This window comes from Paramormyrops kingsleyae, chromosome 21, assembly GCF_048594095.1.
Source record: "Paramormyrops kingsleyae isolate MSU_618 chromosome 21, PKINGS_0.4, whole genome shotgun sequence".
Taxonomy (NCBI): Eukaryota; Metazoa; Chordata; class Actinopteri; order Osteoglossiformes; family Mormyridae; genus Paramormyrops; species Paramormyrops kingsleyae.
This window is the reverse complement of record NC_132817.1, coordinates 1836259-1852203: the sequence shown is the minus strand read 5'-3', so window position 1 is coordinate 1852203 and position 15945 is coordinate 1836259. Positions and strand designations below refer to the sequence as shown.

Genomic DNA, 15945 nt, shown 5'->3' with positions numbered 1-15945 from the left:
GTACACAGACAACCACATGCTCAAACACATTGAGCCACAAGACCAGACAGGTAACAGGGGAGAACAAAGACTAACATGAGAACGGGATGACCAGCAACACCTGCTGGTCAAACAGGGAAGGGACACGGAAGGACAGCAGGGGCTGACCCTGACAGTACCCCCCACCGAACGCGCGAACACCGGGCGCGCGCAAGGGCACTGCCAGGGCCACAAAGAACAGGCAGACAGGACTAGGACATAGAACAAGACAGGGAACCCACTAACGAAAACCAAGGAACTGGACAGACAAAATCAAGAACTCGGACAAGAGGGGAACAAAAACAGATAGGGCAGACACCAGGAGCTGGGACAAGACAACTAGATGAGGGAACACAGCAGGGGACAGAACTTGGGGACCAGGAACAAAAAGACTCGGGAATGGACGCGGAGACTGAGGAACAGGGGTACGAGGTAGAAAACAAAATGGTGTAGGGGAACCGGAAGGGAAAGGAACAAAAGGAGCAGGGCGAGGGAAAGGACCAGGGACATGGGACTGGGACCGAAACGGGGCAGATGAACTGAAAGGGAAGGGCAGAAATGGGACTTGTTGGGGCAGCTGGCCAGGAAACATAAAAGGGAAAGGTTGGGTAGGGTGTGGGCCTGGTGGCCGATTGGAGGGCGAGGAGGAAGGGACTGCAGGACGAGGACGGGAACTGGAGGGCGACGAGGAAGGGAGTGAAGGACTGGAGGGTGATGAGGAGGAAGGGACTGTAGGATGAGGACGGGAACCAGAGGACAATGACGAGGTGACGATGGCAGGACGGGCACTGGGACTGGAGGGCAACGAGGAAGGGACTGCAGGACTGGAACTGGGGAGCGATGAGGAGGGAACAGGACAGGAACTGGAGGGTGATGTGAAAGGGACTGCAGGACAGGGACGGGAACTGGAACTGGAAAACACCGACACAGGAAATGCAGGACTAGGGAACGAGGAGGGCATCTGACAGGAAAGGGAACTGGAAGGCGAAGGGACTGGGTCTGGGCGGTTGGACCGCCTGGTGTGTCCCCGTCTCCCCTTTCGGGAAACAGAGAACCGGCCCGGTCCTCTGCTGGACCTCCACCCGCGCCATGCAAGGTCCGCTTTGGTGGAGGTAGAAGTCTGGAACCTGGGGCTTGGGGCCAGGACGGCCTTGGCCGGAGATGCAGGGGCAAAGTCAAGTGGCATGGTCCCCCGTGGACCAGCCGTGGACAGAGCAGAGGCGGCGGCGGCCCCCTGTGGGCCGGGCGCGGACAGAGCAGAGGCTGCTGCCCCCTGAGGACCGGGCGCGGGCGGCCGGGGCAGAGCAGGAGCAGAGGCTGCTGCCCCCTGTGGGCCGGGCACGGGCGGCCGGGGCAGAGCAGGAGCAGAGGCGACGGCCCCCTGTGGGCCGGGCACGGGCGGCCGGGGCCTCGCAGAAGCGCCGACCTCCTGTGGGTCGGGCGCAGACAGAGCAGAGGCGGCGGCCCCCTGTGGGCCGGGCGCAGACAGAGCAGAGGCGGCGGCCCTCTGTGGGCCGGGCGCGGGCAGAGCGACGGAAGCGGCCGTGGCCTCCCCTGGGCAGGGCTCGGACTGAGCGGCGGAAGCGGCCGTGGCCTCCCCCGGGCAGGGCTCGGGCAGAGCGGCGGAAGCGGCCGTGGCTTCCCCTGGGCAGGGCTCGGGCAGAGCGGCGGAAGCGGCCGTGGCTTCCCCTGGGCAGGGCTCGGGCATCACGGCTGTGAGTTCCCCACTGGAACCTGGGTCAGGGACCTCAGGCGACCCAGCCAGATCCACCAGGTGCCAGAAAACTCTCTCCAGCCGACGTACCTCCTCCTCTGGAGATGTAGGAGAGAGCTGGAGAAGCTGTTTGCCAGCTTCCATCAGGGTCCGACACAACCACGGTGACTGGAGAACCGTTGGGGTCTGGGATAGCCGTTGCCAGATGGCCTGAAGAGAACCAAGCTCCTCCCGACGTACCTGGACGGTGACCGGAACTTCAGGGGGAGCAGGTGTTCCGGAGCCTGGGGATCGTCCTGTTGGCTGGTGCATTCTGTCATGGTTCCGGACGGTTCGGGCACGGGAACGAGGCATGGTGCACAAGAAAGGGCGGACGACCCACTTGCAGCTCCAAGAACAAAAGGTTTTATTACTAATGACAGAAAAAACTACAAACACAAAGAAACCAAAAGGACCACGAGGGGTCAAAACTAAACAGGGAGGAATAAACTAGACTAAATAACACACATGGAAAAACTAACTAGAAAAGCAAGACACTAAAGTAAAAACCAAACATGGGGAAAACCAGAGACAAGGGTATACTATAGACAAACGTTGACATCAGAGACACGACGCAATGCACCAGCGGGGAACAGAACAAAGGCAGGAACTAATATACTATGGGGTAATGACTAACACAGGGCAGGTGAGGCTGATTAACAAAGACTAGGGAAACAGGACACAGGTGAAACCAATAACTCAAAGGAACTAAAAACAGGGAAACTAAGAACTAACCAAGGAAACCTAATCCAACACTAGGGAATTAAACAGGTAAAGACACAAGCAGGGGCACAAGGAACAAAACCAAAACCAACTACAAAATCAGACACAAGAACTCAAATGAAACACTAGGGAGCAAAATACAAAAACAGGAGGTGGGATTCAAACATAGGACAGAAGGGTACTCAGGACAGAAGGGTACACAGACAACCACATGCTCAAACACATTGAGCCACAAGACCAGACAGGTAACAGGGGAGAACAAAGACTAACATGAGAACGGGATGACCAGCAACACCTGCTGGTCAAACAGGGAAGGGACACGGAAGGACAGCAGGGGCTGACCCTGACATGCCCACTAGGGTGTATTCATACATGACATGGATTGCTTCGAGCCCCTTAGTCTTAGTTGGAAACTATGTGTGTTAGTATAGTATAGTAAGTGCTCTATAATTACTCAAGTCTACACTTTAGTAGATACTATACTATATACCTGAAAAGATGTTAAGGGACACAAGCTAACATGCGAAAAAAAGATTGGCATTTACGCTGACCAGAGGGTCTCGGTGGCAAAGATTATGGGCTTTCCCATAAGGACCTCAATGGGGCAGCGGAGGCCTCCCGTTAACTGGAAAAGCTATGCATTACGAAAGCATACCTGCACTTTCTGCCTAAATACTGGCATGTGACCCACTCATCACCTCATGAGATGACACACAAACGTCACATAAAGAGCTAACACTAGCATGCTAATGCACCAACACAGCTGGAGGCCCCACCGTGTGACCTATAGTTTCTTCTTGGGGATTCCAACCCAAAAGACGGGGGCCCTTCCTTAAAACAGAGGCCTTCCTCTTCCTCCTCTTCCTCCCTGGTCCATGTGTGAAACCAAGGGCTCCTCCTATTGTTTACATGCCCAAAAGTGGCTGGTGTTTTACATTCAGCCAGCAGATGGCAGTGAAATACAATGTACAAGTAATAAGCCATCATACTTTGAAAAACTTAGTAAAAATGCTGGGAATTTTTTTTAAAGCCTTCTTGGCCTCATCCTGTAAATTTGGACCTGTGTGTGTTTTTAACCCCCCAGACTTGGGCAACACCTCACTGATCTGAGTCAGGGCTGACCTGGCAAGGTGGGCTCCAGTTCTGGTTCATTGTTCTGGTGCTCCTGCTCCACACAGGCCTGAAACAGAGCAGACAGGCATGTAGGACAAGACAATTCAATCATAACCAATGATTCTTAATCCATGTGTCAGCACAATGTAAACACTGTCTCCAGCAGAGTGTCCAGTGAGGCAGGACTACTTCTTGAGGGAGGAGCCTGAGGCCGACATGGAGGTCAGGGCCATAAACCTGACCATCACTGGAGGCCTCAGAGGGTCCCAGCTTCTCGCCGATGGTGCAGCTTCACACGGACATCATGGTTAGTGGCCAGGAGAGTTACAGAACCTCATACAGCTCACATTAAGGGCTCAGGGACTTTACAGCACAGAGAGCATCAACTGGTGCCAATTTATTGTAATTCGATTCAGGCACCTCCCCCCAAACTCCGCCCATGTTGTCTTCAGACTTGCTTTCTAAAGTTTGGTTAATTACTGCTTGAAAGTTTTATCTGTGCTCCACTGTATATTTTAGGTGTACTTTTTGAACTAAAAATGGATAGATGGGGTATACAGTGATTTTTGTGATTGATTTCTTTTATATTTAATTTGCTATTTAAGAAATTCTGTTCATTTTGTAAAAGTTGTTACTGAATAAAACAAAAAAGCAGACTTGTGTAAATAGTGTTGCTTGTGGGTTTCTTCCTGTAGCGTAGCGCAACACATTTTCCTATTCTTAGCGTGCTGAAACACTGCCACTCGAACACTAAATGCAGTTTGCCATGTTAACTGAAAAGTAATGAGACAAATATTTAATGCTTAGCAATTGTTAAAGGGGGAAAATATCAGATTGGTATTGTGGGTATAGTGTGAGACCCAACATGAGGGAGACAGGTGTGGTGATCCTGCTACAGGTGAAACCTTCACTGATTCTCTGTCTGTGTTACTCGAAAAACACAATGTAGTTAAGGACTTCAGGACTGAATTAGAGGTGAAAGGTGAAGGAGACCTAAGGAACCTTAAATAATAACCTTAAATAAAGTTATGCATTTTGAGGAAAAACCAAAGAAACGGACCTGTAAAAACTGAATGTCCTTCCGGAGGAGCTCACATTCTTCTTTCAGGGCAGATCTGTAAGTGAGAAGACCACAGAGGTTCATCTGTATCAGCCACACCAGTGGGCCTTCATTGGGTTTACGCTTCCTTATAGATAAACAGCAGGTACATTAAACCCAAACACAATTCAATCATAATCACGGCCTGCGAGGGATTGACCACCCCGCATCTTAATGATAATCACGGCCTGCGAGGGATTAACCATCCCACATCTTAATGATAATCACGGCCTGCGAGGGATTAACCATCCCACATCTTAATGATAATCACGGCCTGCGAGGGATTAACCATCCCACATCTTAATCATAATCACGGCCTGCGAGGGATTAACCATCCCACATCTTAATGATAATCACGGCCTGCGAGGGATTGACCACCCCGCATCTTAATGATAATCACGGCCTGCGAGGGATTAACCACCCCACATCTTAATCATAATCACGGCCTGCGAGGGATTAACCATCCCACATCTTAATGATAATCACGGCCTGCGAGGGATTAACCACCCCGCATCTTAATGATAATAGCAGGGTGCGAGGGATTGACCACCCCGCATCTTAATGATAATCACGGCCTGCGAGGGATTGACCACCCCGCATCTTAATGATAATCACGGCCTGCGAGGGATTGACCACCCCGCATCTTAATGATAATCACGACCTGCGAGGGATTGACCACCCCGCATCTTAATGATAATCACGGCCTGCGAGGGATTGACCACCCCGCATCTTAATGATAATCACGGCCTGCGGGGGATTGACCACCCCGCATCTTAATGATAATAGCAGGGTGCGAGGGATTGACCACCCCGCATCTTAATGATAATCACGGCCTGCGAGGGATTGACCACCCCGCATCTTAATGATAATCACGGCCTGCGAGGGATTGACCACCCCGCATCTTAATGATAATCACGACCTGCGAGGGATTGACCACCCCGCATCTTAATGATAATCACGGCCTGCGAGGGATTGACCACCCCGCATCTTAATGATAATCACGGCCTGCGAGGGATTGACCACCCCGCATCTGAATGATAATCACGGCCTGCGAGGGATTGACCACCCCGCATCTGAATGATAATCACGACCTGCGAGGGATTGACCACCCCGCATCTTAATGATAATCACGGCCTGCGAGGGATTGACCACCCCGCATCTTAACCCTTGGGAGTCGGCGGACCCGCCGGCGGGGACACTTGCATTTTTTTCTGGTGACCGTGAAAAGAACTTAAAATGCGTCGTCATGTTTGATCATACACGTAAGTGTAGTACATCATTTTAATCTGTAAATGGTCTACTTTTATTCATATATACTCACAATATCCACGAAACATTGTGCTTTTGTAAAATAAAGAAAATAAACAGGGTACGCTTTCAGCCGTCTAAGTCTCCGCGAAAATCTTTTTGAAACACGTCATTAAAATGAACTGAAACTCCGCAAATACTGCACAGACAGACATGAGAAATATATCTATAGAAAGCTTAAAGTGTCTACTTTTAAATAAAGCAATTGAAATGAAAAGTAAATATTTTCAGTTGATGTAATCCATGTGAAACCAAGGAAAGGCACAGAATTTCTGTCGCACTTCATTATCTGCTAATGACCCGAGGCAGGGCACGCCCGCACGCCATTCACACGGAAAACAGTCCGGGCACTATACGTACAAGGCCACGCCCCCCGGACACCGGCTTAAAAACACATACACAGCAAGCTGCTATGACAATGGGTAAATTATTAAGTCTTATATAACTCTTATTCTGATAATATTAAACTAATATTAGTAAATATTTTCCTCACTTAAGCTAGATTTTGTCAGCTTATGTGAAACATTGGCTTTCAATGCCATTTACATAGTTTAGTGTAGCATGTAGATAACTCTGCTAACATGCTGCCTTATGTAGCAAACATGTTATTTCCTGGTGGCTAAGCTAATGCCTTATGGAGTTTACAGATGTTTGTAAATGTTCTAATGTATTTCACCTCGTTTTGGATAGCTTTAGATTATGGTTGCTAATATATATTTAGCTCTGTTTTGGTTAGCCTATAACACTGCTATCGGTAATGTTATTTAGCACAAACATATCGGGTGTAAATGTTTGAGATGCTAACATTTTTTTAGGCTAACATTTTTTTATTTATTTGTTTTTAGGAATGTGTCTGCATCACCCTTGCCTTCACCAGCACCTCACATCGGGACACGCATGCTAAATAAACCACAAACAAAGAAATATGGCTCATACATGCACATAAAAGTTGCTACATATTCAATGAAAGGAGCCAGAAATAGTGACATGAGTTAGCTTTTTCTTATTTATTTATCCAACTGAAAGTTGCAACTACACCATTTAGTCATCTTCATGTAGCCAAGACTGTGGTTATCAGATATCTGGGTTCAAAACAAACTTTCACCATTGCTTAGTATGTACTTACTACTAACATGTTTCTGCAAGTGTTCCAAACGGTATTTTGCAATGTCTAGGCTTTGATGTCAAATCACAAACTTCACATAAATCTGACATATTTACAAAGTACACTAAGATTGAGTGTAATGTCAAAACAAATATACAGTGGTACCTCAGTTCTCGAACTCATAAGAACTTGAATTTCTTAGAAGTCGAACCAACCAGTTCGAAAACAAATTACCTAGAGCTCGATCTGAATCTCAGAAGTCAAACCATGAACGCCGACCTAAGATAACTTGTAGGCACGGGGAAATGAGTCACGCAGCACGTCTCTCAGCGGAAACATAGGGTAACGTTTCAGTCTCAGCCTCGCATTCGCTGTGATAGCATCGTGCATGTTTGGACAAGCTGAATTCATATAGACAGTAAAAATACATTTAGACAATGAGACAGTAACAGTAATTATTATTATATAATAAAATACATTTAAAAATAAAGATTTCTTATTAATTAATTTTTATATTAATTATAATAGTGTTGTCATGCCGAGCGGGGACGGAACGGAGACAAAGGTGCAGACGTCAGGGTATCGGGGAATATGGGGTTTAATTACAGGTGAGGCAGGCAAAACGCAGACTGACAATACAATGACCGAACTGGGGGAAAAAAACCACCCCGCACCTTAACCTTCTGGGGTCTAGGGGTAGGAAACACACTTTCACTGACTGGGGTATGATCACACATTTCTTCAAATATCATAAACTTAATTCATGGCAAATAAATTATTTCTTATAAATTTGTTTTGCCATTACACTCATCTTCATTTTAATGTATATTGTAAATATGTCAGATTTTTGTTACATTTGTAATTGGGATGGCACACAAGGTCTGGCTGGGCACAGCTCTTCCCCTTTTGTCCCGTCTCTCTTACATATGTGTTGGCTTGGGGCCCAAGCCTGCTTCTCATTTTCCCACTTTCAGGCTTTGACTAAGTTTTTGTTCTTTGGGAGTGAGGAATCAGGTTCTGAATCAGGCTTGGACTAGAAGTAACATTCAACTTGGTATCCGAGTACTGCGAAGAAGTTAAAATATTCAGATATTCTGCTGTAGCTACATACACACAGACCGGAGTCCACTTCTGATAGTTAATCAGAGTTGATAATGTGATTGGTCAGGAAAGCTGACCTGAATGACACATCATGGGCAACAGAAGATGCACCTATTGCCCTCATCACTGAGCCTCATTCTCTTTGTTTATGACCAAGGCAGAGTACTCACTTAACATGGTCCACAATCTCGTCAATGTTACTGATCCTCAGCTTCTCCCTCATGGCCTCCCAGTTAGTGTAACACCTGTAAAAAATTCAAACAGATGCATCTGGCTAAGCTACCCCATGGGAGGGCAAGCCAGACACATCGCATGAAGGTACCCGACGGTAGGGCAGTCAGACGCATCGCATGAAGGTGCCCGACGGGAGGGCAGACAGACGCATCGCATGAAGGTGCCCGACGGGAGGGCAGTCAGACGCGTCGCATGAAGGTGCCCGACGGTAGGGCAGACAGACGCGTCGCATGAAGGTGCCCGACGGGAGGGCAGACAGACGCGTCGCATGAAGGTGCCCGACGGGAGGGCAGACAGACGCGTCGCATGAAGGTGCCCGACGGGAGGGCAGACAGACGCGTCGCATGAAGGTGCCCGACGGGAGGGCAGCCAGACGCGTCGCATGAAGGTGCCCGACGGGAGGGCAGCCAGACGCGTCGCATGAAGGTGCCCGACGGGAGGGCAGCCAGACGCTTCGCATGAAGGTGCCCGACGGGAGGGCAGTCAGACGCGTCGCATGCAGGTGTCCGACGGGAGGGCAGTCAGACGTGTCGCATGCAGGTGCCCGACGGGAGGGCAGTCAGACGCGTCGCATGCAGGTGCCCGACGGGAGGGCAGTCAGACGCGTCGCATGAAGGTGCCCGACGGGAGGGCAGTCAGACGCGTCGCATGAAGGTGCCCGACGGGAGGGCAGTCAATGTGACTGACCTCACATCCTGCTGATGCTGAACAGATTGAGGGCGGCTGGGAGCTTCATGCTGCACATCACAGGCCATTGCGTAGCGCACCACATCACAGCTGTAACGTGACACTGCTGCAGCTCCATTCCTGAAAGGCAGGGCTCATTTCCTCAAGCTTCCTTGAGCATAAATGGTCATGTGTCTCTGGTGTTCCACAAGAAACTTATTTATATACCAATCAAAAGTTTCGCATACACTGAGATTTTATACATTTGCATGCTACTCACTTAAAAATTTACTAAAAATACATTCAATATTATGTGCTAACAGATACATTTACAGTTTGTTCACCATTTGAGTACCTTTATTAGCAAGAAAATGTATAAATATCTTAGATTCATAAAAGCAACCTCCTCTAGTAGTTATAACAATAGAGAAAATTTGAGGCATTCTTTCTACAAGAGACATTAAATACTGCTCTGTTTTATGGGATGACACAGTTAACTAGTGCATTTAAAGTTAAAGGACAGCCTAGAATTTGAGTAAGCCATCACCACACAAACAGTTAAGATGTCAGACATGCACTGCTACATATTCTTTCCATGTCATACAGGAATGTTGTTTTATTTGACTTATATTTTCATTTATAGTTGTTCACTCAACTTCCCAATGCTTAACAAGCATAAAACATTTGTAGTGTATGAAATAAATGGATAAGTGACAAAAACCTGCAGTGTGTAAAAACTTTTGAATGGTAGTGTATACAGACACAGACACAGACACACACACACAACATACACTTCAATTTGTTGCAATGATGCACAGGAACAGTGCCGACTATCACATGAATGCTGATTATGTGGACTGTACAAAATACTGCTTACAAAACACACAGCTATCAGTGCAGGAGGGTCATATGCTGCTGCTTCAGTTGGCACAATTCCACATATCAGCTTTTATTGCACATCCAATCAGATTCTTAGTAATTTTTTCGATCTCCAAATATGTTCGGCCAAACGTAACTTAAAGGATGAGTTTTTGTGACCCGATGTTACAAGGTTGAAATGTAGCTCAAACAAGAGTGAGAGAGCAGACACTTTGACCAGGGTTTCACAGAGGTTACAAGCCACTGTTTCCCAGCCAAAGCCAGTGAACATGAGGCCCTCCTCGGCTGGGCTGCACTCAGACTGGCTCCATCAGGACACTGCATCACTGCAGCTGCTGACCTAAGAGCAGCCCTCACCTGCCCTCCCCGTCAGCTTTTTGACGCACTGTGAGCAGCAGCAGGCGAATCTCCTCCCTCAGCAGCGCTTTGATCCGGGGAGGGTCTGCGAGAGGGGCATGTGGGGTGCCGCATCCGCCGGTCCGCCTGCGGCAAACCCCCCTCCAGATGTGCTGCCACAGCTCCACCTGTGTCAGTGCAAGAAACCGACCAGAAGACAGGATGCTGTATTTGGATTTATAGCGAATTCTTATCTGACCAATAGGTTTCATCTGGCTGAAAATGACATAAGCAATGTGACAAAGACGGTATGACATTGTGTTATAGATATCAATGAAAAAATATCCATTTTTTTTATATTTTTAAGCAAATACGAGCTACTCATCAATTCTCGGCAGTAGGGCTGGATGATAAATTGGTTTAATTTGAGATGTTGTAAATTGAAGTGAAAAATGCTTAAATCAAAAAATCAGGTCTAATGCTACCTCTGTCAAGTTCTTCTACACAAGTCCGCACTTGTAATTCTCTTAGTTACCACAACTGGAGGTTGGCATTGTTTCCCAGAGACCACTGTGTCAAACAACCAGTGAAGAGAAATGGCTCCCACTAATGAACACACATTTCATATGGCTGAAGACAAAACAAGGGCATAGTACTTCAATTACATGCACGTGGTTTGGTTTTGTGAGGTCTGACGTGGAACAGACCACTGTGCAGTGCCAGGTTTGGGGAAAAAAAAGCTGTTGTTAGAACAAAAAGTAACAGCACTACAAACCTGTTCCAGCATCTAAAACAAAGGCACCCAGCGGAATGGAAACAATGTATTTCCCGCCGAAATACTGATGCTAGATGTATTCCTAGAACTAGTATTAAAATAGCAATAAAGTACTTAATAGAAACGTAGTAGATAAAAAGCAGCTCCAGAGCCAATATACCATATAAATGGGTGCCATGTCTTTACAGTTATAAAATGCCTGTGATGTCCTTCCACCTCTGCCCTGTCTTCTCATATGGTATGACACTGAAAAACGAGGCAGCTAACGTTGGCTGTGTTTTAACCTATTTGTTCCAATATTAATATTTAACTTACCTTTATATCATGATGTAAGAAAGTAAACTTAATCTCGTTACACTGTGCTGTGTTAATGATACATGTACAAAAGGATTCATTCAAAAATTCCATGTCCGACATTATGCACACCCCTTGAAATTGTCATAAATTTTTGAGAAGCTTCTGTACCATTCCAAACGGTCCTGATAATTTCTACCATGTTCTAGAGCACTCTAATGAACTACAAATTGAGACCAGCTGATGCAGTAGTTCTTTAGTCAGTTACTATCCATCCATCCATCCATCCATCCACCGCTTATCTGAACTCGGGTCGCGGGGCCAGCAGCCTTAGCAGATGCCCAGATTTCCCTCTCACCTGCCACCTCCTTAGCATTCCCCAGCTCCACCGGGGGAACACCAAGGCATTCCCAGGCCAGCCAAGCAACAAAATCTATCCAGCGTGTCCTGAGTCTGCCCCGGGGTCTCCTCCTGGTTGGGCATGTTCCCAAACAACCAATTTAAGTGATGTGGGAGGGTCTTTGAGCTCACTAGCACTAGCCGTAACCAACTCACCTGTGTCCAGAAATGTTTGTTTCACTGCACATTCCAAATTGAAAATGCTGTAACCGAAAGGCACTCGATGGATACATGTACCGTTATAGCCCTTGTCCTTACTTTGAATGTAGACCTGAAATGCTCTTCAGTAAAATTTGTTTTAAAAATTGTGATCCATATCAAATCAGCAAACACATAATGATATAATATTGATTCAGGGGTATCACTGCCAAATCCAACTCCTACCAGCCAGAGTCCAGACCTGAATCCCATCGAGGATCTGTGGAGGGAACTAAAGACCTAACTGGGATTTGGACAGGACAACAGGACAAAAGGCAGTAGTAGTGGGTAGGAGCAGGAATCATATTAATAGGCTAGTTTTTATATGGTGGTCTAATGTAAATGAATGCAGTTTTCTTTATTTTGAATTCTTCAAAACTCTGTCTGCTACTCTGCTAGTGCCTGGTTGTTGGTTGGATGCAGGTATCCAGTACCAGCTGACCAGAGCAATGCATAGGCTTTGATTATGTGTGCCGAAGTCATAAATAGCCAGACGAGATTGTGTTGCAACGAAAAGTTAACGATCCTAATATCACACTTTCAGAGCTTTCAGGTAAATCAGATATTTTAAGAAAGTTTCTTAGAGTTGAGAGTTACAGTAATAAGACAGGGTATGCTGTGTGTAAAATGTGCAAAATATTTATAAAACACCACAGGTTTGCAATCTTAAAATCATCCCCCTGCCCTCCCTTGGGATCGAGATGGGACCGAGATTAATACTTCTGGGATTGGGACGGGACCAGATTTTAATTTATTTTTTTAACTCTTCCGCGGGATTGGGACGGGACAGGAATTTTATTGTGGGACTCTCATGTCATCCTTTACACCAGACACAAGAAAGGGATCATCACCCACCAGATGACAGCAAAGAAAAACTACATTATCAGTGATGGATTGTTAGATAAGCTATCAAGCTCATAAATACTGTAACAATTTCTGACAAAAACAACTTTCTAATAGAGTTCATATCTAAATGGCCGGAATGAAAGTGGTTGGGCCACACAATCCAATATAGCTTGATAGCATTTACAGTTCATTAAAGACCCCAAAGTGTTGGCCTGCTGGGTTATCATACTGACATCCATCAATAGCCATAAAATCAAACCAATTCACTCTGTTCAGATGCTACAACAAGACACTATATACCAAGGGTCTCCAACTCTGATCCTGGAGAGCTACTATCTAGTAGGTTTTCTGTCCCACTTGGCTTCTGATGACCCACACCTGTTCCTGGTATTTACCTGAGAACAGGTGTGGTTCATCAGAAGCCGGGTATGATAGAAAACCTACTGGACGGTTGCTCTCCACGACCGGAGTTGGAGACCTGTGCTATATACAAGCACCCAATAGCGGATGCAGGGACAATAGAAACAGCTAGAAAAGTAACAAACCCAAGCCATGTTATACAGTAAATCTACAGTGTACAGCCATAGTTCACAAATACTGTAGAGTTCTGAAATCAAACTCCAACACAGCGAAGTATTACTTAAATTCTTTAGCAAACTGAGCTTCAATGGTAGCCTCTTTCTGTCTCGGATACCACGGTTTTGATAATCTCTGCACTCTGATAATCTCGAGCAGTCTCACGGTTTTTCCAAGTATACAACAACGATCAACCAAGAGCACCTCCTCATACGCAAAATAAAACAATATCACATTACAACACAAGAACTGTTGCTAACGTGTCATCAATATTACCACACAGAAACACTCAACAAGTTACATAATAGTCTGACAAACAAACTCTTGCAATAAAAAAAACAATTTTAGGCGTACCTTTGATGTCTCCCTGGAGTCATATTAATCCGAAGTTAAAAAAATATATGTATTTCAGCTAACATTAGCTTTCCGACCGATGTTCAGGAACCTAGTTCTGGCCACTTTTGTTTGTTGCTTTCACACTACACGTCAGGAGCTGTGAGCTTTAAGATAAATAACCAAAAAGCTCATAAGGTTCAATTTCACACATAAGCCGCAAGCTCTCAACGGCGCCGCTCTCAGGCCTCTTACGGTACAGTTGACGCATGCGCAGAGAACAAAGACCTGTTCGTCGGTTTCACGAGTTTTCTAGTTCTAGGTCGTCTTTTAACGAGTTTTAAAAACGTCCTACGCATATATTTGTGCATAATTTATTTTCCATGATTGTCAATTTATTCTAAATCTAAACGTTTAATATATTCCTTTTATTTTTCTGTTTTAAGTTTTACTGTTTAAGTGTTTATGCATAATTTTTTTTTATTGATTTCAGTAGTTATCTACGATTACTTGTCAAAATTTTGCCTAGATATTTATAGATCACCTTTAAAATCTGAACTAATCTGGGTATTAATTTAGTTATAACATTCTCAATGGTAGAAAGTTTTGGAAACATATATGGCATTATGTATTGCATTATTCGTTCTGAATACATTACTCTCTTTTGGGTATGCAGGGTCCTAAGATTGGCGAGGCTTGAGAATGGCGAATTGTTCTGTACACGCCTGAACCAGAAGGGGTCTGAGAGTGGCGCCCCAAACGGAGCAGGAACCACCTGCCAGGAACTACAATCTACAATCGGATCGAGTTCTTGCGGTGCCAGCGCAGCAAATGAACCTGGTCCCTGAAAAGGTTCCTGGGGTGGGAAAGCTGCTAATAATAACAGCTGTTTTTTTGTAATAAATCTATTTCATTGAGTGGGCGTAGGCTCACCCATAGCTACGCCCCTGGGCGGGAACCACGTTTTTTTTTATTATTATTATTATTATTATTATTATTTTTATTAACCACGGTTAATCTCAGCAGACATCCAAAGCACATCAGTACTCTCATGTTCTGCATTATACTTGATAGGAATTCAAATACTTTCCCTGAAATCCCGACTAATGACTGTTGATCCCACAAGTTGCCGTAGTACGATTCCAGAGTCCAGCGTAAACACTAAATGTGAGATGCATTACTGCTCTGCTCTGACGAAGTAAGCCATGCATCTAGGAGGCAGGAAAGACAGCGCGAACGTCCAGGAAAGCTCAGGTTCTGTGTGCTGAATGCAGCTTTTAGTAGTACAACTATCTAATAACAGAAATTTCACTCACTAGTGGAAATCCGTAACATAGAACACTGCGATCTTTGTCATTTTCCTTTGGACTATATGTATTTTCAAACGCCAGGCGGAACCACATTGACAGAATTAGCTAAAGAACACATAACTACGATGTGATTTCACAGTCTGATACAGACCTAGGACCAGCGATCTTCAGACACAAACAAGGCGGCGCGTGACTAAACGTTGGTCTGGTCTAGACCAACGGCCCAGGCTGTCTTGTCTTACCTCGGAGTGCATCTCTGAACAGAGATCCAGCAGCGTGTCCCCTAGTACACGGCGCAATTCGGGAAGTTCGGCCTCGGGAACATACTCCTGCAGCAGGCTGCACACGCACCTCTCGGATCCGTAACTGAGCAGCGATGCCGCCTGAAAGTCACGGTGTCGACAGTCCATGTGCTCCTGCAGCCTGAGATCCATGCAGAGAGCAACTCCGTGACATGCGACTTCACTGAAGCAGTTTCATAAACGTACTGGGTAAAGGCAATTGCTGCATAAGTAAAACGAGCCGCTGAAGAATGTAACTGGGCACATTTTCGTGTTAAACCGCAGTCGTATCACACGCAAATAATTATGTTAAATGTTTGATGCCAAAACCGTGTACAGATGGCACCCGCGCAAGCCCCGGTCTCCAATGTAAACATCCCGTTTCCAAGGAAGAAATGTTGCGAGATCTGGAGAGTCGTAAAGCTGCTTGTTGAAGAACCTTGCGTCTCTTCAAGTGTTGTCCTGGCCCGGTGCATCATAACTAATTTGTTTCTCTTTAGCATTGATATTTGCAAAGATATTTGGTTGTTACGAAAAGATATTTGGGTGAAATATCATGTTTAATAATAAACCGCATATTCTATCCGTGTCTCACAGT

The 15945-nt window shown here is 45.9% G+C and overlaps 1 protein-coding gene across 3 annotated transcripts in view; it reads right to left on the bottom strand.

Moving 5' to 3' along the window:
- ccdc24 (coiled-coil domain containing 24) overlaps window positions 1-15945 on the bottom strand; it is an 18892-nt gene extending 2947 nt beyond the window's left edge. Inside the window, exons 1-6 of one of the 3 annotated variants that reach the window (XM_023815949.2) lie at window positions 15309-15945; window positions 10357-10523; window positions 9142-9261; window positions 8391-8465; window positions 4668-4722; window positions 3617-3674 (exon numbers count right to left, since the gene is read on the bottom strand). In XM_023815949.2, the coding sequence (XP_023671717.2) occupies window positions 3617-3674; window positions 4668-4722; window positions 8391-8465; window positions 9142-9261; window positions 10357-10523; window positions 15309-15500 (667 nt within the window). In that variant the 5' untranslated portion in view covers window positions 15501-15945. Of the gene's footprint in view, window positions 1-3616; window positions 3675-4667; window positions 4723-8390; window positions 8466-9141; window positions 9262-10356; window positions 10524-15072; window positions 15212-15308 lie in introns of those variants that run through there. The other 2 variants (XM_023815950.2, XM_072704091.1) reach the window with 2 other exon arrangements.